A 23,145-nucleotide genomic window follows, 5' to 3' on the forward strand; every position below is an offset into this window, starting at 1 on the left:
TCTGTTGCCCAATATTGTCTGTCAAAGCATAGCAATGTTGATTTGTGTCATCTAACAGTTTTAATTGACCTCTCAGAAGATCCGTATGAAATTATAGCCTGACCAAGCATTTGTTTATGATCTGTATCCTGTGCAAGCATATTCTGTATGAATGATGACACATGTTGTTGGTGTCACACAGCAAACAATGATATGCTCTTATTCAGTTCTCTAAGGCAGTTGGCAAATAGTTAAGGGTTTAATATTGGTGGATTCAGGAAGATAAACATGGTTGTTAATGTACAGCGCAGTGCTATACTGTGTGTGAACAGATCTCTTGTGAAGGAGCAGTCAGGCTTCATAAAGGCAGAATTTTAATTTTGGGAATGGACTTAGAAGCCCATAGCCATTGGCATCATGTGTATCCCAAGTGCTGCTAAAGTTCAGGAAAGTGTTACACAGTTGATACTGACATAGTGTTGGCCAGGGTGAAACTAAAGCATTTAGAAGTAATTGCTTGTCTGTATTTCAAATATAGGACACACATCTGACAGCCATCAGGATATTTTGAAAATGCAGCATTGACAGTAGCTCAGAAGGGGAGCCAGACACTGTATGCCAGCAGTAAAACCCCATGTATTTCCCTACGTGCTCGATATTCCATGGGCTAGATCTTTATAATTTTTTTTTTATAAATATTTTATAAATTTTTTTTATAAATCTTTTATAATTTTTTTTTTTTTTAACTTATAGTAGAACTGGTAGGGGTGTATTACCTTGACCATACTCAGAAATACAGGGCCATAAAAAGACTTCATTCTGTCCAGTTCTCTTGCCGACCGTAGAGGCTGGGGCAGGTTGTGCCTGTGTTCTGATTCCAGCTGGGATACAGTTAATTTTTCTTCTTAGTAGCTAGAATAGTGCTGTGTTTTGGATTCAGTATGGGATTTGGTATGAGAAGAATGCTGATAAAACGCTGATGTTTTCAATTGTTGCTAAAAGATCAAGGACTCTCCACCTCCTCATGTGCAGGTGCACAAGAAGCTGTGAGGGAACATGGCCAGAGCACCAGACCCAAACTGGACAGTGAAACATTCCATGTCATGTAACATCATGTTCAGTATAGGAAGGAGGGGTGGCAAGGAAGGAGGGAGGTCTCTCTCACTTCCAGGGTTACGATTGCGGGATCCTGTTATTTTGGGATCCCTAGCTGGGAATGGGCTGGGTATCAGTCGGTGGGCGGTGAGCAATCGCATTGTGCATTGTTTGATACTTTCTATTATTGTTATTGTGTTATTCTGTTTCAGTTACTAAACTGTTTTCATCTCAACCTGTGAGTCTCCCTTCACCCCTCCAATTCTCTGCCCCATCCCCGGGGCTGGGGAACGCGAGCGAGCAGCTGTGGGGTGTTTGGCTGCCGCTCGGGTTTAAACCGGACAGCCTGTTCTCCTGTTCCTGGGCTGTTTCCGAGCTGTCCGGAATGGGGAGGGGCAATCGGGGTGTGGGGAAGGTCTGAGTGGCGGGACTGTTAGGCTAATTTCAGTGATCATTCCTCATAATTAGAACAGTCAAACCCAGGGCTGTATGGAGTCTTCCCCAGAATCTATCCACACTGTATGGCTGTGATCTCCGTGGGAGGGTGTATGGGGCAGTTTCCACTTTCTTTTTGTATTTCCTTTTCAGATTTGGGGGATCTCCCTGCTTGGGTTTCTCTCAGCTTTGTGCAATAACATTCATACTCACAGTGATGAGACGCAGCCCTGTGTCAGTTTATCATACTTAGCATTTTAAACTCAGTGGTTACAATTAGAATTAGTTTCTGTATTGCTTACTGAAGACAGAGAGAATGTTTACCTTGAACAGATATTTTATATCAACTGTGCTTTTTCTGATTAGCTGTTTTATCTAAGACCTTTTGCTAAACTTGGTGTAGTGAAAATACAGATTTACTGCTGGGCTATAATAGAGGTCATTGTGTTGTCATGTTATGATTTCATGTAAATCTTTTTTTCTTTTTTATCGTTCTGGCAAGCAAAAATTAATTAAAGATTTACAGATCAACACGCAGCAAATGCTTCTCTGGAATTCTGCAGGCTGCTGGCTTCATTGCAAATTTTAATATTTCCTTGGAGGTCATGAAGAGTAGCTAGCACTAATACAGAATTAAGCACTAACAGCTCGCTACTTAGGAGGTACAGAATTCAGTAAATCCACAGACACAAAGCAGGGACTGCCTAAAACAGGCCTTGAAGGATATGATACTTCTTTTCAGATCTCATTTTGCATGTGATTTTGTATGCACTGGGTATGTTGGGTGAGTACTAAAGAAAGATCAGATTAATAAAACCCGAGAATCAGGAATGTTATGCTTGAAAAAATAAAAGTAATGGAGCGTGTGTACACTGAATACAATGAAACTTGCTCGGAAATATGTAATAAATATCATGAGCTGGATCAGGGTTGTGTTAGGTATATGAGTATCCCCCCAATGCTATCAAGTGGTTTGTAACCTGACCCAGTTTTGCCTTCTAATTTTGCATCATTTCACTGAATGTGATTCTTCCATGAGTAAATGCTGTCACCTTAACAGTTCCAACCAGAAGAGGCCTCCTGGTTAGACATGTCTCACCTCTTCTTCCACTGGAGGCTTTACATCTTTTTGTTTTGTTCTTTTCTAGACCATGCAATGTGGAAATAAATGACATAGTTTACATTGACTTCAGTGGTAGGAGTTTGTTCCCGTATATATCAAAGAGAAGATCTAGAGAAGCTCCTGCTGCCTTATCCCAGTAGTCCAGTGGTATCTTCTAGGGTGACTGCCAGTTCAAAGCGGTGGGTTGGGAACTTGGGTGTAGTTTTGCTGCAGAGAATTGAGGAATTGTGTGATTTGATATGGAGGAGCCACATAGGGAGGTTTGTGTGTCAGACTCTTCCCCACAACTGCTTGATTTGTTTTACACTGTGAGATGGAATGGCCCCTCCACTATATTTTAGTCAGTAGTCTTTTTCTCTTCTGCTTATAAATGCTGAGTAGCTTCAGGAAGTTTAAAAATATTAACAGAGGGTCCTTGCGTAGGTTTCCCCTGAACTCAGATATCTCTCTTTAGTACTCAAATTTTCCAGCAGTTAATCTGTATTTCAAAAATAGAAAACGAAAACGTTATATCATGTTTTATGTGAAAAATGTGCACTTTATTAAACTGGTAAATATTTATTAATAATATTAGAATTCATCTTTAAATTAGACATTTCATGAATTACCTTGCCTTGGAGCTATAAAAACTTTATTGCAGCAATAAAAAAAATGTAAAGGAGGCATTTTGACTATGAAATTTCATTTCACGGTCAATTGAATTTACTATATCTGAAAGAACTAAAGATGGGGTTGTAAAATAATTATGATGTTCGTATACACTTACAGAACAATGTTCTTATACAACGATACTAGGATAGTCTTATTTAAAGTCTGTATTAGTAGTGTATTGCTAATCACTAAAGCTTCTTTAACTGAATACAAACTTAAATTATTTTAATATGAACTACATTGAGTTTATTGGTTATCTTGTGAAGCATTAGAGTGCTTTACTGTAAGCAATATTTAATTTAGATAAATGTAGTCCTCCCTGTTGAAAAGTCCGGTAGAAGAATTTCACCTTGAAGAAATGTCATGAGATTTTAAATCACAAATGTTGAAAAAATAAAATGGTCTTGGGCAGAATTATGATTAATACTGTGTGTCTTTGGCTTTTTTCTATGTACTACCTGACATGTTCACCTATAAACTTGAATGCAGAATCGCCAGAGGCATGGTTAAAAATAGGTTATGTCAAGGTTTTCCTATGTCTCCCTTAGGGTATGGCGTTGGCTAGCTACCTTGTAATACTTCTGCAAGTATCTCACATATTTCCCACAGGAAGACAGAAAAAAATAAAATTTCTTTTTAACATATTCTTTGTGTATTATTATATTGAAAAAATAATTCACACTGCAAGAAAGGTATTTATTCTCAGCATGAAGGTGGCCTAGCAATTATTATAAGATTGAATTGATGAATTAGCAAATGTTCGTACTATTAAGATATATATATACTTTGGAAAGAGTGACAATTTGTCACAATGCTGATTAACTTCATTATTATTGGCAACAAATGCAACACATTTATTTACATTTAAAAACATACAACAATGACAAAAAGAGGGGATAAAATGGAGGCAGTTTCATTAATTTTAATAATACACAAAATCCTGATGTTCAAAAATGAGTCACTGAAAAATGGAGTGTTGGTGTACATTTAACTTCAAAGAACACATGGATTTACATGATGCAAATATTATCCCTATAAATACTTGAATATAGATAATTGGAAATCAACAGTGATATCCTCATTAAAAATCAACCCCCAATATTTTGTATTAATGCTCCATTTTCTGTTGAGCTGCCCATAGAAAAATTATTTTAATCTGCAAACTGTGGCAATTCTATGAAACTACAACTTGTGCTCCTGAGGGTTCCTTTTTTTAACACCTCTCTATAATCTGCCCAGCCTGCTGAGTAGCATTGACATCAGTAGTACATCAATTTCAGAAAGTGGATTATTTTTACTAGACAGCTATTGTGACATATTGGGTCAGTCATAAATGAAAGATATTCATGCAAGCATGCAATACTTGTAATGAAGTCTCACTCTGACCTTCTGTATGATTGATTCTGTAATTTAGTTTTCTCAGGCAGTGCCTGAAATGAAATGAAATCATGTTGAACAAGTTTTGAATACCCACAGTGCACCAGGAGAAGAAAAATCTGCAGCCCCAGAGGCTTGAGAGAGAGCAGCTGAACGATTTATCTCCATGCTATTATAGCCTTTGCCAGCATTCAACATTTCTTTTTTTTTTTTTTTTTTTTTCTTATTTGGCTTAAGTACTTAATTCTGCAGGTAGCTGTAAATGGGAAAATAAAATGCTGTTCAGATTTAAAATGACAGGACAGGAGTATGTGCAGGGGACTGATAAAATATCTTGAATAGAACTGACCTTTCATGTAGCTGAAAGTTACTGGGGGATTCATCCTCATAATTACCATATAGATTATTTTTATTTCTTTCCTGCAATGAAACATTTCAGAGAGCAGTAGTGCTGATTGAATGAAAATTGAACTTGTTAACATTCTTTTCAGCTTAGCCTGTTGTACATAACAGAAGGTTAGCTTTGATGAATTTCAAAATTCTCTTTCTGATATCTAAGAAACAGACAGTAAAATAATTGTCTCTTTCAGTCTGTTTTTTTTTTTTTCTTTTATTCAAAAAAGTACAGATGTTACAAAAACAGACTGATAATTTTACATATAATGCTCCCGATATTACTTATGCTGCTAGAGAAAATGTGTTTCCTATTTGATGAAGATTTGAGCTTGTTTATAATTGTTGCAGTGCTGCCAGTACATTCAGGATTCTGCACAGATAAGGCTAATTCATAGTGGAATATGCTCATCTTTAATTACATTACTACTTAGGAGTGGCAGTGTGCTCAAATCAAAGACATGATGGTGACTATTGCTTTTATTTCAAGAAGAGACTTTTAAAATAAACAGCTCAATGGTGTGGCTTTAAAGAGCTGAGTTGCAAATTTGAGCTTATTAAAGGCTGCATATAACAGATTATTAATGTTTCAGAACAGTGGTGCCTTTTACTTAAAGGTCTCAATCTTTTTTCTTTTTTAGTAATTTCAATTCCCAGATTGCTAATTAACTTTAAATTAATAGATTAACAGAATATTGCAAGAATAAAAGCTAAACAAGTTGCTTTAAAATTGGCAAAAGACAGTTATTTCACTACTCACCTGACTGCATGCCTCTAATTTATATGTTTAATTTTCCTTTACAGTGAAACTTATTTGTAAATCTCTCTTTTAATAACCTCTGTAATCTCCTATCTAGAGAGAATGGTGTAGGTTTTCAATTAATACAATGTTATAACAACATTGTTTAATGTGTTGCAGATGAAACAGTTATTTCATGGGTCATTAATATGTTTAACGCCTGGAACGGTCTATTAAAACAAGCCCTTGTTATTATTATGAACATGTTTATTGTCATCTTTAATACAAAACACATAACTAAATCCGGAAGGTTATAATTATTCATTTATAGGAGTAACAGCTATTCTTACTAGGAAAAGATGTTATCTTCACAGTTTTCTTATTTCTATTTTTTCTTTGATTACTACAGTGGATTACTAAACTCCAGTTTAAAATCAACAGTGTTAGTCTGGTTTCTGTTGAACTTTTCCGGCAGAAATGGTAGCTGTTATCACCACTATTTTTAGCAATTTGTGGTACCAGGAAAAATTAATCTCAAAATTAAGTAATAGCAAATTAAATGAAGCTCTGGTGGCTCAGATCAGTGACATTTGGCCATACGCAGAGCCTTTCAAATGGTGGTGGACGCTTTGTAAAATTAGACCTTTAGGACTCAGTTGGGATTTTGCAGCTCTGGTGCCTGCTATCAGCTCAGCGCTGTCACAGTCTGGTTTCTGCCCACAGATCTGAGCTCTGTGCTTTGCTGATGAACTTTCAAGGCTTTACAGAGTAATTTTTTTCTGATAAGTGTGTAGTTAAATATATTTTTATTTTACGTCTAATGCCATAGTTGTGCATTCTTTAGTTGCCTTTCAGAGCGCATGTGTGCACAGCTCGTGGGGACTTGGGGGGAGGTGGATAATGGGCTGAAAACCCTGGAGGCAACAGACAGCAGTGGCTTCTGAGCGGGAGCTACATGCTACGACTTTAACATCATATGAAGACGGTGCTAGCCTGATGATGTACTAAATAATAGGGTTTTAATAGTGTGTAGATTTTCATGTCCTCAGTGACATTGTAATACTTTGTGTGGATAACAGTCATTTTTTCTGAGACATGCTCTTCCCTCCTTTCTCATCGAGACAGACACAATGGGCCATCTGTTAATGAGCTATTGTGGTTGGAGAAGCAAACATATTCTGGTGTTCTTTTCAAAAATAGGCAACTTGTAGTAACTGCAAGAAAGACCATAGGAAACAAAGTGGCAGCAGTTGCCAAATACACTGAATAGCAGGTACTGCTAGTGTTAAAAAAAAAAAAAAAAAAAAAAAAAAAAAAGAAAAATGGTACAAGTAGGTTATTACCTATTGAGATACATGAGGGACTTCCGCACAAAAGAAGAGAAACACAGTAACATTGGCAGAACAGTCCAGGAAAAAAAGACTGTGACTATTTTATGTTGATAATGCCTAAATCAAGATCCATCCTCTCCAGAAAATATTGTGAGGTGCCATATGAATATGTGGAAAATGATACACCCCACTGGGAAAGCTGTCAGGAATTGGAGCAGAAGCTGAATCTCTGATATTCCTAAGAACTGAGCTCAGAAGGAACACAGACGTATGTGACCGTGGACACCAGCTGTGCATTAAGCCTGGGCCATGGTTTAAACTGTTCTGCTTCCTCTAAACATTAAAGTTTAAACTCTAAAATCAGGTGCTGCTTTCTTAAGCTACCAAATGAGGCAGATGCTACAGCTGGTCTGGATGTGTTGTACCTGGCCAAAGGCTTTGTTGAGTCCAGCCACCCTTCATTCTTGGGTCAATTGAAAACTGCTTTTGAAATTTCTGCTATTCTCTGCTGTTACCACCTGTGTGTCCCCCTGGACATCTTACCCAATACTCAGCTCCTACTTCAAATTCTCAAGCTATAAAGAAATGCTAAATCGCTATAGGTTTAAAATTTTTCTATGTTGTCAGGTAGCTGGAAAAAAATGTACTGGCTCTGGTAATGAAAAAGATAATGAGACCTACTTTTCTGTCTTGCTTTAAAAACCACCACCAAACAAACAAAGAAAACCCGAACAAAACCCCCCCAACCTCCCCTCCCCAGCCCCAAGAAAAAAATACACCACTCCCCCTCCCCAGAGCAACACTTGTAGCAATTTTTAAAGAAACAAATGCCATGTAACCCCCAAGTCTATCTCTCCAAATTTCTTGCACAATTTTTGTTACCTTTGATAATGTTTGTTAGTTGTCATGCTTCCTTGCAGTCTCTCTCCACGTTGCTTACTGCATAGTAACGACCTGTGAAGTCTGCCTTTGATTTGGTATCTGAAGCGCCTGAAGTTGCAGAGGTTGTAACAAAACTGCTAACAGCATTTATCTGACATTCTGGGACTTAATTTTAACTATCCAGGATTTGTTTGCAATGTGCTTTCACTGTTTGCATACAGCAGACCTAAGCTTGTACTGCTAATTTGGAGAGAAGCTCCTCATGCCAACAGACTCATCAGATCAGAGCCCAGATCTGTGATCTGAGTCACACATGTATTGTGATCATGCTGTTGGGTACCTTGTCCAAAAGGAGTGTGATTCAATATGCTTTAAAGTATGGTAGACGTTTGGGGAGAAGAGAGTGGAGAATCTGTTTTTAAATGTCTCTACAAAATGATGTAAAAATTAAATTATAAAGAAGTTGTGAATTAGGTGATGCTAAAGCATCAGTAGCAGCACTGTGGTTGGGTGGAGGGCTGTAGCAAGCCCATGGTGCTGCCCGTCTGCCAGAGCAGAAGGACTCAGGGGCAACAGAGGCAACCAGGAGGCGTTACCCCTTCAGCCCCCTTTGGGGACTGCATGAGGAACCTACGGGGTCACAGGAAAGTAAATGGGCAAGAAGAAAGTTCCCAAAGAGCAAATGCTTCATGCTAGAGCAGTGGTGCATCTTGAGTAAGAATGATAAGCATTTCAGAGAAAAGTTGTTGTCTCTTAGTTGGGTAGTTGTGTGATCTTGGCCTGGCTGTGAGCTTTTAGTATTTCTTCACCCGAGATAGCTGAGCGTGCTGTGAGTGAGCTGGTACAGTAGAGGCCACAGAGCAGTGTTGCTGAGGTGCCAAGTCCCGGGACGCGGTGCGGTGCTGGTCTGGCAGGTGCCCAGGCTGGCTGGCCCAGTCCCTTGGCACCTTCTTGCTTGGAATCCCATCTCTGAGGGGGTGCTGCACTGCCTGGTGTCGGTGTGCTCCTAATCCCCAAATGTGGTTCCATAGAAGAAGTGGTTTTAACTTGTGATTTGGCGGTCTCACAGCACTCTTACCACCCCTGTAACAGGTCAGGCTGTCTGCTCTGAAGCTGCACAGAGGAGTATGAGGAGCACCAGGCATGCGAGGCGTCACTGCAAACGTGGTTGCAGGTCAGACCCCAGAGAAGAGCAAGGGACAGTAAATAAGAATGATGCTGATAAAACATGCTAAACTACCTTGGAGGTTGCAGTCATATAAGAAAACTCTATCATATAGCAGGAGATGAATTTCTAGAGACATCTGAGATTGCCAGAACAAAAGGAGATAGTTGCTCAGTTTTGAGGAATAATTCAGTGGGCCCTCATGTTTGTTGGGTTTGGGTTTGTTTGGTTGTTGTTTTTTTGTTTGTTTGTTTTTTTATTTTCATGTCTCTTCTCTGACTTATATGCTCTGTCTGAACTGAAAAGAGTCATTTGAATGTAGTGGGACTGGAGGAGCACACAGACCAAAAAATTGCATATTCTTCATGTTCTTCAGGCAGCAGAATGTACATAAACCTTCTGTCACAAACCGTTCTTTTAGATCCAGCTGCAGACATAATTTTTTTCTGAACCAACATGTACTGTTTGCTGTAGCTTTTATTTGGGAATTAAATTAGGTAAGGTTTTCTTTTCTACAGAGACATGAAGCAAAACATGGGAGTTTTCTCATTGCCAGAGAAAAGAAGCTGCTGCTTGTAGTGGATCTTCTGATAACTGCAGTGTGACAGATCTATTACTGATGGCACTATCTGAGGAGGGGAGAGGAAGGACACTTCTTCAGTGGTGGCAGTACCAAGTGCAACTGTTTTGTATTCTATTAAGTAAGGATTTAATCTCTGACAGAGAAAAGCATCCTGTTAGTTTGATTTGTTTTGATTGGCAGCAAATTCCAATCTTGTAAAAATTTAGATTAATGGATTCTTTTATCTATACTTTACTTGTGGAGAAAAAGAGTATTGAGGATTTCTTCTAGAGATATGCTGACTTGCCCAAAAGTAAAGGGAGTAATTTACGGACAGGGACAACTGAGTATTTCCCTCTTTATATTGCAGTGCATTTGCTTCAACTTAAATATATCCTTTAAAATATTACATCAGCTTATGTTACATTGACAGTGACAAATTCCTAAGGCAATAGAATATATAATGTTTTAAGTCAGCTTCTGAAACCAGGGCACAGTGAACATAACCATAAATGTTCAGTTTTGCATAGTTATTTTTGTTGGCAGATTTCTCACTTTCTCAGAAAACTAGCTCATGCAGTATAGGGTCAGATCCCAGCCCTGCATCTTCCTGTAGGCACTTCCATGGGCTCAGTCCTGACATGGCTAGAGTCTTACTGGAGGTGTTGCCTATTTAAATGATTGAAGGCTGTAGACATTGATTTTAATCAAGACTTCAGTGTTACTCAAAATGTTCTAAAAAGTATTTTCCTAGTTCTGTTTAAAAATATCACGTTGAATTTTCCTAGAGATTCAAATTATATCAGGGTAGAAATCCAGGATAATGCTATTGTATGTAAATGATTCTTAAAATGCAGGGTAAGTGGAAATTAGGGCATCTCTCGATGTAATGGCTGGATGCATTTATCTGTCAAAATAAATACTAGATGTATTAACTACTGGATGCTTAATGTCTTGATAACAGAAGAACAAACTGTCTTTTATTACCTTAATTTTTCCCTTAGTGTACTCAATGGTATGTTTCACTTTTACTGGCTCAGGTACAGTAATTGTTGAAAAGCATCTTTGATAATACTGTATAAATTAAAGCACGGGAGTTCACACATTCCTCTATTTAAGTCTCATTACTCAGTTGTTTGCTTTATAGTGACTGTTGAGGAACTGGTATTTTATCAATTTTTGAGAACTTACTCTTAGAAATCAAAGTAAAATAAGCTATGTATTTGGAACATGCTGAGAGATGTGTCCTTTGGCGATATGACTAAATATTACTTCTTTGGCATGACTGTCTAAATAGATTAGAATAGTTGAGAGTAGGATAGTTTGATGGGTGGATATCCGTACGGTTCCTTTGATGAGGCCTTCTATGCATCACATGCTGAATGTCTTATAATGTGTGCTGTTGGAGCCATGCAAGAGAGTGGTAATAGAAAGCCTATATGCCTAGATACAGTCACTATAAAGGTGTTTTGAGAAGGGGGAAAGATTCTGGACCATATTTTGCTTTTTTTTTTTTTTAATCCATGTGTGTAATTGAAGAGACCAGAGAGGTGGCTGACATTACCCTCAGTAACTCTCTATACCTTAGGGTTTTTTGTAGCACTCCTGTAGGGTAACGAGAGGTCTGAGACGAAGTTATTTCAGTCTGCAGAGGAATCACATAAGCTATTTCTCTTTGGTTTTCCATTTCACACATTATGTCCTTGTTTGATTATCATGCTGAGTAAACCAGTGGTTGAGTTTTGCCTGACTTGTGTTAAAATCATCAAGTTTTGCCTAGCCTCAATCCAAGGCTGTAAAGCAGATCAGACTCAATCAAAACTTGCTTCGGTCCGCTTGAGAAGTTCATGAATTTTTGTCAGAACTAATCTGTCATTTTTGCACAATGTTACAAAAATCCTGAATGCCTATAATACTTGTGTATCACATTTACTTCTGCTTAAGTTTATGTAAAAGAGTTTGTGATATTCTCTAAAATTTTCACAGTATTCTCAGTGGATTGTTTTGAATACATGAGCTTTTCAGTTTTCGTATAGTAATGTAATTAGGATGTCATGTGGATGTTTTAGTGCACTTGTATTTCTATGCATGCTCCTGATATAAGATGGTTTTTGGTGTTAAAAATTTATTTGATAAACGCATACATAATGAAATGGTACTGATCCTTTTGGTGTTCAGTATTGGTCTTTGCAGTATAAGGGAAAAAATAAGATTTAAGATAATTGATGGAAATTTTGGGGTTTTTTTGATTATAGATTACTCCTTAAAAGATTTTGTTTGCTCAGGAGCTATGTACAAATGCTGTGGACTTTAACACTGCTATTGACTAGCTCCTCTACCTTCTTCTTACTTGCCAAACCACAGTACAAACCTAAAAAATGTTTTATGTTTCCTTGACTGAAAGCTATTCTATAGGGACCACAGGTTGTTGATGTCCACAAGAAAGTACCACAAAGTGAAAAATGAAATTCCCATTCCTTTCTTTGTGATTTTTTTAAAAAAATATTTATTAGCCATATAACTTAAATTCAAAGTGCAGAAAATACGTTGTTTGTTGTTATCATATGCACGTATGATGAAATGATAAGAGATAGGAAATGTTATAAAATATTTTCTTTTATATATAATATGTCTTAACTGTTTGGTGCTAGATAGCCAGTTACAAAATATTGCTGTTTCCACCTTTAGCTTTTATGGAAGTTTTTAAGATAAAAAAAAAAAAGCTTAAAACATTAGGAAAATATATAGAAAAGAAAAACTGGTATTTAATAAATGGATGTAAAAAACCACACAAGCATCAAATAGTGTCAGAAAAAGGGACAGTTAAGAATTCATGGGCTTGTGTATAAAATTAGATTCTGGGTCAGTGCAAGTCAGGAGAATTTAGTCTCAATAAAATCATAGATGCAACCAAAATGACAAGACTTAGAGTGAATGGTTTGTAACCTATGTCATCACATTCTGTGGCCTCGGTGTAAAGGCCAGAAAGGCCAGTATTGTGTATCAATAAAGAACAAAATCTAGCCTTATAGGTGTAGAACACCTCCAAGAAAGTACTGCCTGCAAAATAATGAAGAAAGTTAATTTCTATGAGACGGTCATTCTAATGATCTCCACCTTTGCTTTGCCAGCTGAATTTTTCTTCATACAATAAAGTAATGTCTGTAAACTAAAATGAATGGAGTAACATGCAGAAAGTGATATCCTTTTACAAAAGACTTTGAATGACTTCCAGATGCCAATGCCAATACAAGTCACAATCAAAGTGACCCTATAGTTAATGGTAGTAAATTTTCACAGAAAGATGCCCTGAAGCAAATGGATATTTCAGCCAATAAGTCTGATGTTTTGATCTTTCTGAATCAAGTGCTTTACTTTTGGCACATGCATTCATCTCTAAGGAACTACACTCCTTTACTGAAAATATTAAAAGCATTTAAGAAGTAGGAAAAGCAGTGTGGTATAGTATGGATGATGAGCCAAGCTGGCAATGGCTTGGAAGGTATGGGGAAAGTGAGAGTGAGACCTAGTGTATAGGATCATGAGTTTGTGGGGTTAACTTCAGCTGTACTGGGTCCAGGTGCCATACTACGTGTACTTTTATGCTAAGAAGGACTTCTTTTTTTCTGTATAGGCTTCAGCAGAAAGACACGAGTGCCAAATTCAGAATTAATATGATTTATTGCTACAGGGAAGCAGTGTGCTGCAGCACTTGTACATAAGATGGATGAGGCAGGGTGTGCATCTTCTCTAACACGTGTATTGCTTCTTTGTACAGCTGCACTTGTCCCATCTAAGAAAAAGCTTTCAGGATCACAGAGTCACTGTCTCTTTCGAGGGGAGAGTTGTAAAAAGTAGGAGGAAAGTCACTTGGGCTAAATGTGCCTCCATGCTGACACAGATTTTTGAAAATTCGTTTGGGCTTATCCATGCTTTAATAAGAAAGCAGTGGGAAGGTGAAACTGCATTGTGGAAGTCTGGTGGACTGTACGCTGGGTGCCCAGCATTGCTGTTTTGTTCTGTGTCATTTCATTAAGGATCATTGCACCTGCTATTAATTGCTATGTAGGTTATTAATAATGAAAGAGTTTTCAAAATCTAGTTTATTTCTCTTGTTTCTGTCCGTTCCAACAATGGCTATAGATTAATCATGTTGCTGAATCAATTTGTGATCTATTTATTCTCTTCACTTATTAACTGTTCTAAAAATCTTCTTTTCTGTTTTAATGTTCCTTCATTGTGTATTGATATGTGTGGTTAAAAATAAGAAAACTGAGTTGCTCATAGGCAGATTCCAGTTGACTTTACCTTCACGGTCTTTCTTCTTTTTATTTTCAAATGTGGTAAATGTTGGGCAGATGTAGATGAGGACATAGTCTGTGCCCTCAAGAAAGAGTAGAAACAAAGCCATGAAAGCACTTGAGTTTCTGAGACATGAAATACAAAAAAAATAAAGTCAGTGATTGGTACGTAGCTTGCTACTTCTACATGTGTTTGTTGGATTAAAGATAAAAATGTGTAGTTTGGTGCAGTACTTGCAAACAAGGATTTTTAGGAGTGATTAGGATTACTCAAATGGTTCTCCAGCATGCTGCAGTGTCTGCACTCGAGAGCTGGCAGGGCAGTGTTCTTTGTTTAAAACAACTTTAAAATCCCACTCAAAAAGAATTGTCTTATACCAACTACTGTTACTAGTAACAGCTAAGAATAATTGAGTGTCAGTAAAGGAAGATGCTTTTCCTTATCTCTCTATATATATCCCCACCCCCCCTCCACCTGCCCTGGATTTGTTTACTTTCTGCATTTGACAGCAGTTTGTGTCTTCTCAGTTGCAATGTTTTCCCTGTATTGTCAGCCAGCCTGTTTCCCTGTTGTTTATGTGGGTACTTCACACTACATCAAGAGAAGAAATGTTTGAAAAAGGGGAAATTAAATTTTTACTCCACAAAAAAAACACCCACAGGTGGGGGAGAAGTAAAATCTGGGGCAAGTGTGGTAACTGTTGCTGCATATAATTTATTAATAATGCACTTAATTCATTAAAAAGAAATGAAACAATCTGCAAGTTGACAGTGTCAGTTCTGTAAACCTGTGAAAAAAATCTATATGTGATAATGCTATATGGTAACTGCTAATGACTAAGTAATATTTCAATCTCTTTTAGGATCAGAGTCACACACAAGTTTCCCAATATCGCCAGGATCACTCTCTGATTATGAGATCTATTGTCCATATGACTGATGCTGCTCATTCGGGAATTATGCCTCCTTCTCAGCTAACCACCATTAACCAGTCTCAGCTAAGTGCACAGCTGGGGCTAAATTTAGGAGGCACTAATTTGCCACACACTTCTCCCTCCCCTCCTGCAAGTAAATCAGCCACTCCTTCCCCATCCAGCTCTATAAATGAAGAAGATGCAGATGAATCAAATAGAGTAAGTTATTCCATGCACTGTAGTAAGGTTTACATGTCTATATGCTGTAATTTCCTGAATGTGGCAATATCATCTCAGCTGCAGTGTGGTCATGTAAGGTACAAATGTTACAGTATAGTGGAATATGATTAATTTGCTGTTTAGCTTCTTTACTTAAGAAGTTTCCATAATATGTTCATAATAATAAATGTAAGAATATACATACTCACATATATATATTTGGTCTAATACATTCATAATTAATTTCAGATTTTATAGATCTGGTGAATCTCTTTACTCATCAACTTTGGACAGTTTTGTCATTTTGGTATTCTCTGGGGTCATATAAAACATAGACGCATTTAGATAGAAATAAAATAAGCACTCTTCTGACTCTAAGTTTAGTTAATTTACATTTTGCTTTAAATAAAACTGTTATAAAAGGAAAATTTTATCAACAAAATAAAGCATAAATGTTCTTATAGCACAAATGTTCTTATAGCAATGTATTTAAAGGGCCTAATTTAGACTGTACCATGAAAGGTTTTCTCATTAACTTAATGGAAATTGTGCATATGGAAAGATCATTGTACAGGATCCTCAGAATATCAGAGTAAAATGAATGTCTTAGAGTTATATTTAGTGCCACTTTATCCCCTCGTTGCAATAACCTGTGCATAGTTCAACACAAGAGGGTACAGGACGTGAGGCGTACGCAGGGGCCGGAGGTTCCCCTTAGTCCCGCGTGTGGTGCTCGGGGGTTCCCCGTCCCAGGGGAAAGAGGGAGGTGTGGGGTCAGACCAGGGCTGGCAGTGACCCGGGGTACTGGAGGTACCTGGGGGGCAGGGGGGGTGTTTGCTGCAGGTGGATACAAACTGCAGAGTAGCTGCCACTTTTTGCCCAAAGGGTGGGATTTTTAACCCCTGACCCGTGTCTAAATTGGCAGTCTAAGTCTGGGAATCGGGAAATGCCTCCAAGCTCTTGCCTTTTGAGTCTCTGCTGCTGAAATTACATCTTAATGGAAAAACATAGATTGGCTATTCAAAATATACGCTAGATTAAATCTTTTTTTTTTTTTTTTTTTAATACAAATTAGCATTGAGGTGTACTTTTTCAGGTCAAGCTCCTTGGATTTGACTATCTGAGCCGTGCTTACAATGAGCGGTAACTATTCATGCATTTAGTTCCAGTAGATCTGATGAGATTAAGCTGAGACTAAGTACTCGTTGGTAGGTGAAACGCTTGCACAACAGGACTCTACGAAATGTTGTCTACAGAGTAGCTTTATCCATATATTGTTAAGACAGACTGTCGATATTTTTTTGGAATTAATCTGATTTATTTCATGCATATATTGACTGTTCTTGTTATTACCGTTTCTTAGGCTACTGGAGAAAAAAGAGCTGCCCCAGATTCTGGCAAGAAGCCCAAGACTCCAAAGAAGAAGAAAAAGAAAGATCCCAATGAGCCACAAAAGCCAGTGTCAGCATATGCCCTTTTCTTCAGGGATACACAAGCTGCCATTAAAGGGCAGAACCCGAATGCCACATTTGGAGAGGTTTCAAAAATAGTGGCATCTATGTGGGACAGTTTAGGAGAAGAACAAAAACAGGTAAAAAATTGATGCAGGGTTGTCTCACGAGAAGTAAAATAGTAATCCTTGTAAAAAATCCTACCTCTGCTCTGAGTGGACCACACTACTTGCTGATGTAGCCCTCTTACTCTGTAGAGCAACATTGATTTTTGAACTTACTGAAGACCTGGCATCTAACCAGCATTTTGTTATAAGAGTCAGTAGGTAGTACTAAATGGCTGTATTTGTCTTTAAATTTTAAAAAGGGCAGTTTGTAAAAAAAGCTCAGGTGATATTGTCCTAGAGTCCTGTTAAGGCCATCTTTTGATGATTCCTTTTCAAAGCTCTTGTTTCCTATTAATCAGAAGTTAGAAGAGAAAAGGGGAAGGTACAGCACATTTACCATTTTCCTTTGATCTGCCTTATGAATTTCTTACAAAGCGTGTTGATTTCCAACCTTTGAAGCCAATCCTCTGTGCCTCATTACAATGTCATATGTGAAATGTTATCTCCAACTCAAACTTGGTACAGAATGATGAGTTTTGTTCTTCCTTGAGGGTTATTCTTCTTTCTATACACATGTAACTCCTACACACGAACTGAAGGAAAAAAATTAAAATCCTTTGAGGCTTTTTGCCTCTTGATACTCCATGTAGCTCCCAGTAACAGTTAATGGAAGTTGAGATGGAAGAGTAGATTCCCGCATAGGACACCCTCTGGCAAGATATGTATGATACTTGTTTGCGAAGTACATTTGGAAACTTTTAGTCTGATCTAACAGATGATGGTGAACATGAATTAAAGGTGAACTTTAAATTTACCAATGACTAGAAATACAGATCAGTTAATTTTTGCCTAACTGTTCCTGTTTAACTCAATGGTATTCTCTCGTATTGGCTTTGGGAAAGTGAATTGTCCAAGTTATAAGAACTACCTTTTCTGAAAGTATAAAGATTTTTTTAATAGTTCGAATATTTGTTTTAAAAAAAATACTACATAGGCATTTTTTGCTATTTTATATTATTGCAGATACTTTTCAGCATCTGAAATACTCAGTCTTCTAATTATCCTTGTTACTTAGAGTCATTAAAATACAATTTCCTGGGGAGGTAAAGTGTGCATAGGTAGTCTTGTCAAACAGTTGGCTGCTGCTTTATCAGCTTTTTTTATTCATGATAAATCAACATAAATTGTGGTGCAATTCCAGTGAGTAGACCTGAAAGTCTGTAACCACCTGCAAGAATATTTAGGTCTTTCAGGAAAGAAAAAGCACATCTAACAGTAGAATGTTTTCAGGTTTTTTGGTTTGTGTTTTTTGTTTCTTTGCAAGTGATTTTGACAGCATTCTGGCAAAAACATCTTAATAATTGAATCTAGTGAAATTGTGGTCTCTTTTTAATAGGTATATAAAAGAAAAACTGAAGCTGCCAAAAAAGAATACCTAAAGGCACTTGCTGCCTATAGAGCAAGCCTTGTTTCTAAGGTAAGCCTAATAATACCTTCAATGTAATGCAAATTAGCTTTTGGCAATGGTATTTAAATACTGGGGGTGGGGGTCTGGTGTTACACAAAATAAAAGTAGAATCCTAAGATTTCTGTAATACCAAATCTACAAGATATTGTTCTGCTGCTTGAACCTGGTTAGTCTCTGAAAAAAAAAAATAAAAAAAATCTCTCTGATGACACAGTAATGACTACCAAACAATAACTTTGTAAATGTACATATTCCTTTATCTATGGAAGCAAAATAATGCACTTCACTACAGAAGTAAAATTCAGTCATGAAAAATATACTGATCTTTTGACATTAATATTTGCAAGATATTCGCAGAGTTTTGTTTTTCCTCAAGTGCTATTTCTCAAAAGACAGACTTGCTTTGCATGGAGCTGGAGAGCACTTATTGTATGACAAAGCTTAAGTATTTCTTGCAGGTGAGGGGAAAAAAATGTGTGATGGTTCTGAATTTGGAGAGTGCTTACAAATGGACTAGCTGGCAGTGAGCCACATAGAGTATTTTAGTGCATCCCAAGTTAAAATAAAACTTGTGAAGAAAACAAAGCTCTGTTCTCTTATTTGAGAATTTACCTTCCTAACTAGCAGCACTACACTGGTTGTAGACCTGTTGCATCTGAATACCATAAATGGAAATATGCTTACGGACACCTAAAATATGGATAAAAAATAATCAACATGGTTATTTCTCTAATAATATTTCATAAAGATCAGTTACAAAATTATCTTTGATCAGAAGAGTGCAACAGAAGAAAGTGATATCTAACTCCTGAGAATATTTATTTGAATGTACAACTGCAGAGCATTACTAAATCACACAGAATTAATGATTAAAAATACAACAGCAGAAATTACATTCATTCTTGAAAGCTGGAAGATTTCTTATCCTTGTGTTGAGAAGCTGGATTTTTCTGTTGTATTTAAGACTCAGATAATATTCTCAAAGCCTTTAGTATCATAATGCTAAGTTCAATGCCAGCTGAAATTCTAAATACATTTGAGAGAATTTGTCAGTCCTAAATTCCCTTTTCAAAATCATCAGAAATTATATTTTCTCTCCAAATCTGTGGGACGTCAGCTGACAAGTAACTTGTGGGAAACTGTGCGTGGAATTTACACTCTAAGTCCAGTATTCATCTCATCTCCTCTAATTTAAGACATTCTCAATGTAGCTTTTTCATCCAAGGTGGTTGCTGAGAGTAGGGATGGAATAGACATTTCTGCAGCACGGTTTGACACATTCTAAGGTAAATGTCTAAAACGTGTCAGCTAACTGTGCTGGAAGAGAGTTTTTCTCTCTGTTGTCTTTAGATAGGGATTCTAGACAGGTATTCTACATGTCGTGTAAAATGCAGATGTGTAAAACTATGAAAGGCAAACCCTACCTTTGGTGCTTCAATATATCTAATGTAAACATACACAGTATTTTTAAATATACCTAATGAAACTATGCCTTCAGAGCACCAGAACACCTAATTTATGACAATAGGCCTCTTTGGACTGTAGTTTTCCTGCAGGTGTGTCTCATCAGAAACCTCCAGGACACTGGAAGTAGGCAGGATTCCCGAAGCAGGGCACCCCACCGCTGCAGCTGTACCCCTTCCAATGTATTCAGCTGTGCACCTCCAGAGTGTTCCCTTAGGCTTGTGTCTGTTGTAGATACCTAGGTCTTGATGCCTTAGGTACAAAGAACTACAATAAGCAATTTTTAAAAGTTGTTTGAGAAGTTTTGTTATTTGTTCACTACTCTAATGCCATGGTAACTGGTGCAAGGGGATATGCTTCTGCTCAGATTTGTCTCCCAAAGAACAGGGGGTTTTTTGAAAACATATGAATATAGAAAGTACTGGGCCCTTTTTAGTTCTTTTAGCCACAAAATGTACGTGACGTTTGTGACTTCCTGATGTTGAACAAGGGCATGGATTAGTTTTTTATCCAAGTAAGAATTGGAGGTACTGTATACAAAGACAGATGAAGAGGTGATATAGTGGCTCAGTGGATCAGTGATCTTTTTTACGATACTGATTGATCTTTTCTGATAGAAAACAAAATATGAAAAAGTCTTCCCCAGTGGCTGTGACTTTTATTTCCATGTAAACAGTACCAATGTTTTTTCTGTTAAAAATACCATTAATTTATTTTCCAAACACAGGCTGCTGCAGAATCTGCTGAGGCCCAGACAATTCGTTCTGTCCAGCAAACGTTGGCATCCACAAATTTGTCTTCCTCCCTCATTCTGAATACTTCCCTTTCTCAACATGCAACAGTATCGGCATCTCCTCAAACTCTTCAGCAGTCCCTTCCCAGAGCAATTGCTCCAAAACCTTTAACCATGAGACTGCCAATGAATCAGATTGTAGCTTCTGTTACTGTTGCACCAAACATGCCAACAAACGTTGCAGCTCCATTGATAAGCTCTATGGGAACAAATATGGTGGCAACGCCATCTTCATCTCAAGTCAGTCCCTCCATGCAAAGCCAGCAGCACCAGATACAGCAGCTCCAGCAGCAGCAGATGCAGCAGATGCAACAGCAGCAACTACATCAGCATCAAATGCATCAGCAAATACAGCAACAAATGCAACAACAGCATTTTCAGCACCACATGCAACAACATTTGCAGCAGCAGCAGCATCTTCAGCAGCAAATTAATCAACAGCAACTACAACAGCAACTGCAGCACATACAGCTTCAGCAAATGCAACAGCAGCAAATGCAGCATATGCAACACCAGTCACAGCCTTCTCCTCAGCAGCATTCTCCAGTAGCCTCTCAGATCACTTCTCCCATCCCTGCCATTGGGAGCCCTCAGCCAGCACCTCAGCAGCACCAGTCACAAATACAATCTCAGACACAGACTCAAGTATTATCGCAGGTCAGTATTTTCTGAAGATAAATGATCTTGCAACATGGCTTTGTGTTGATGGAGGGGGTAGGGGTAAACCATATTTGGCTGAAAACTGTAAATTGTTGATGGTAGTTATGCAGGGATGCATAACAGATCGAATGATCCTCTAAAGTGTCTATTAGATAGGCAATAAAGAACTACAATGTAGCTGTGTATCATCTTTTAGCTGACTATAAATCATTTTGTTTAAAAAAAAAAAAAAAAAAAGCTGTGCTCTTTTTCATGTGTTGCCTTTTTAATTTATTTAAGCTTTACCTACAATATGTGAATCAAATGGCCTAATAAATACCTGGACCTTATGACTGCAAAATGGCCTTTCAGAGTTATGTGATATAACCCTTCTTTCTCTAAAAGTGAATAATGCACTTCAAGGCAGTATGAACTCATGAAGCCCTTAAAGCACAGTTGTAACTACCTGTAAAATGATGATTGGATTTCATACAATCATACTTGTATGACATGAGTTAGTTGATGGCATTTTTTGTCATGAAAAAATAGAGTAAATCACAGATTTTTGCCAAAGCTCTTAATTTTTTTCTCTCCTAAATGTCTTCAGAAAAACAAATGCAAGTAACTGAACTTAAATGTTTGACCCAACCTTTCACTTCATTTCTTCAAATAAACCTACCATAGTTTGTAAGAAAATATATATTGACATTTACCCTCTTACGTTAATTCCAGTTGCAGAACAAATGTGAATATTATATTCTGTGTCGAAGTGATGAGTTTCAGATTTAATACACTGTATTTTTAAAAGGGAAATGCACTTAAATAAAGCTGTTATTACAGAAAGCTAAGATGAAAAATGCAAGAGTTTTTAATATGCTGTAAAACCCGTAGAATATTTAAATGAAACTCCACAACCGAATAATCAATGTAAATATTTTCTTTAAAAGTTGTAAGTTTTCATATCATGTGTTGTAAAGTTTTCATAAATGAGGCTTTAATGTAAACACTGGTAACATGAATTATTAATTGCTACATTGCTTATTGTGTTTTTATGCTGTTTTATACTTTTTTATGAGTTATGATAGCAGCAATTAAGTTGTTTGTATTTTGCTTATCTAAAATAAATGCTTTTATCTTGCTATAGAATAAACACATTTCAGTAAAATTGATGAGCCATAAGTCTTTGATAGAAAAAACAGAAATGTTTCCTTACACAAATGCTTTCCTGGAAAATTTATTTAACTTTTTGGCTTTTTATCAGACATACTGGGTAAGCAGATACCAATCGGAACCAAGACCAGCTCTTGTGTCCATTACGATGCACAACTGAAGAGTCGTGTACAACTTCTCTGATGTTTCTGTGACTTCAGAGAGAGAAAGCAGGTGGTAGAGTTACAAAGCATTAGTGGTACCCTGTGTTACATTTATCTGCAGGAACAGGATAGTGAACCAGTCTCCCAGCAGTTGTGTTCAGAGTTGCAAATAAGCGCAAATTGTGTTTTTCTTTGTATCTTTGAATTTCAGATGTAAATGCAACTACTGCTGTGGACTTCCCATCTACAAGCCTCCAATTCAGATTCAGGCTGATCCTAAGTTGTCTGACTTTTATTTTATCATAATAGTAGGACATGATAATGGTGGGATGGAGAGGGCAGGTATTTCATATGAAGGATTTGGAAACAGTCACATCCAATGTGTTGTCAGGTTATTAGTGCTGTTCATATATTTTCACTCTGGACAGAAAGGAGAAATCCTTTATTTTCTTCTTTTCCTTCTTTGCCTGCAATGTCTGTGCTGTGAGTGCAATCTGACCACTATCCCCAGTTGTCTTGCATGATTAATTACAGCATCTGTCCTGTCAGAAGCTATAATGAAGAGGTCTTGATAAAAATTGCAAATTACCACTGGCAACAATCTTAAACTGCTTATGATAAAATGAAAATTAAAAACAGCAAGTGTCAAACCTGAACAGAATCCTAATCCTGTTTGAGGCGGTGTCCATGGCTACCACACTCAGACCACAACCAAAAAATAATGGAATATAGATCCCCAAAAAG

At 37.3% G+C, this 23,145-nt stretch overlaps 1 protein-coding gene across 3 annotated transcripts in view; it reads left to right on the forward strand.

The window, feature by feature from the left end:
* TOX3 (TOX high mobility group box family member 3) overlaps positions 1-22,371 on the forward strand; it is an 85,121-nt gene extending 62,750 nt beyond the window's left edge. For all 3 annotated transcript variants that reach the window (XM_032998692.1, XM_032998686.2, XM_032998698.2), the window contains 4 exons: positions 14,897-15,166; positions 16,530-16,757; positions 18,121-18,201; positions 20,384-22,371. In XM_032998692.1, coding sequence (XP_032854583.1) covers positions 14,897-15,166; positions 16,530-16,757; positions 18,121-18,201; positions 20,384-21,121 — 1,317 coding nt within the window. In that variant the 3' untranslated portion in view covers positions 21,122-22,371. The remainder of the gene's footprint in view (positions 1-14,896; positions 15,167-16,529; positions 16,758-18,120; positions 18,202-20,383) is intronic.
* Positions 22,372-23,145: the final 774 nt, after the last annotated feature.

This window comes from Tyto alba, unplaced genomic scaffold (genome assembly GCF_018691265.1).
Source record: "Tyto alba isolate M040663 unplaced genomic scaffold, T.alba_DEE_v4.0 Super-Scaffold_26, whole genome shotgun sequence".
Classification (NCBI taxonomy): Eukaryota; Metazoa; Chordata; class Aves; order Strigiformes; family Tytonidae; genus Tyto; species Tyto alba.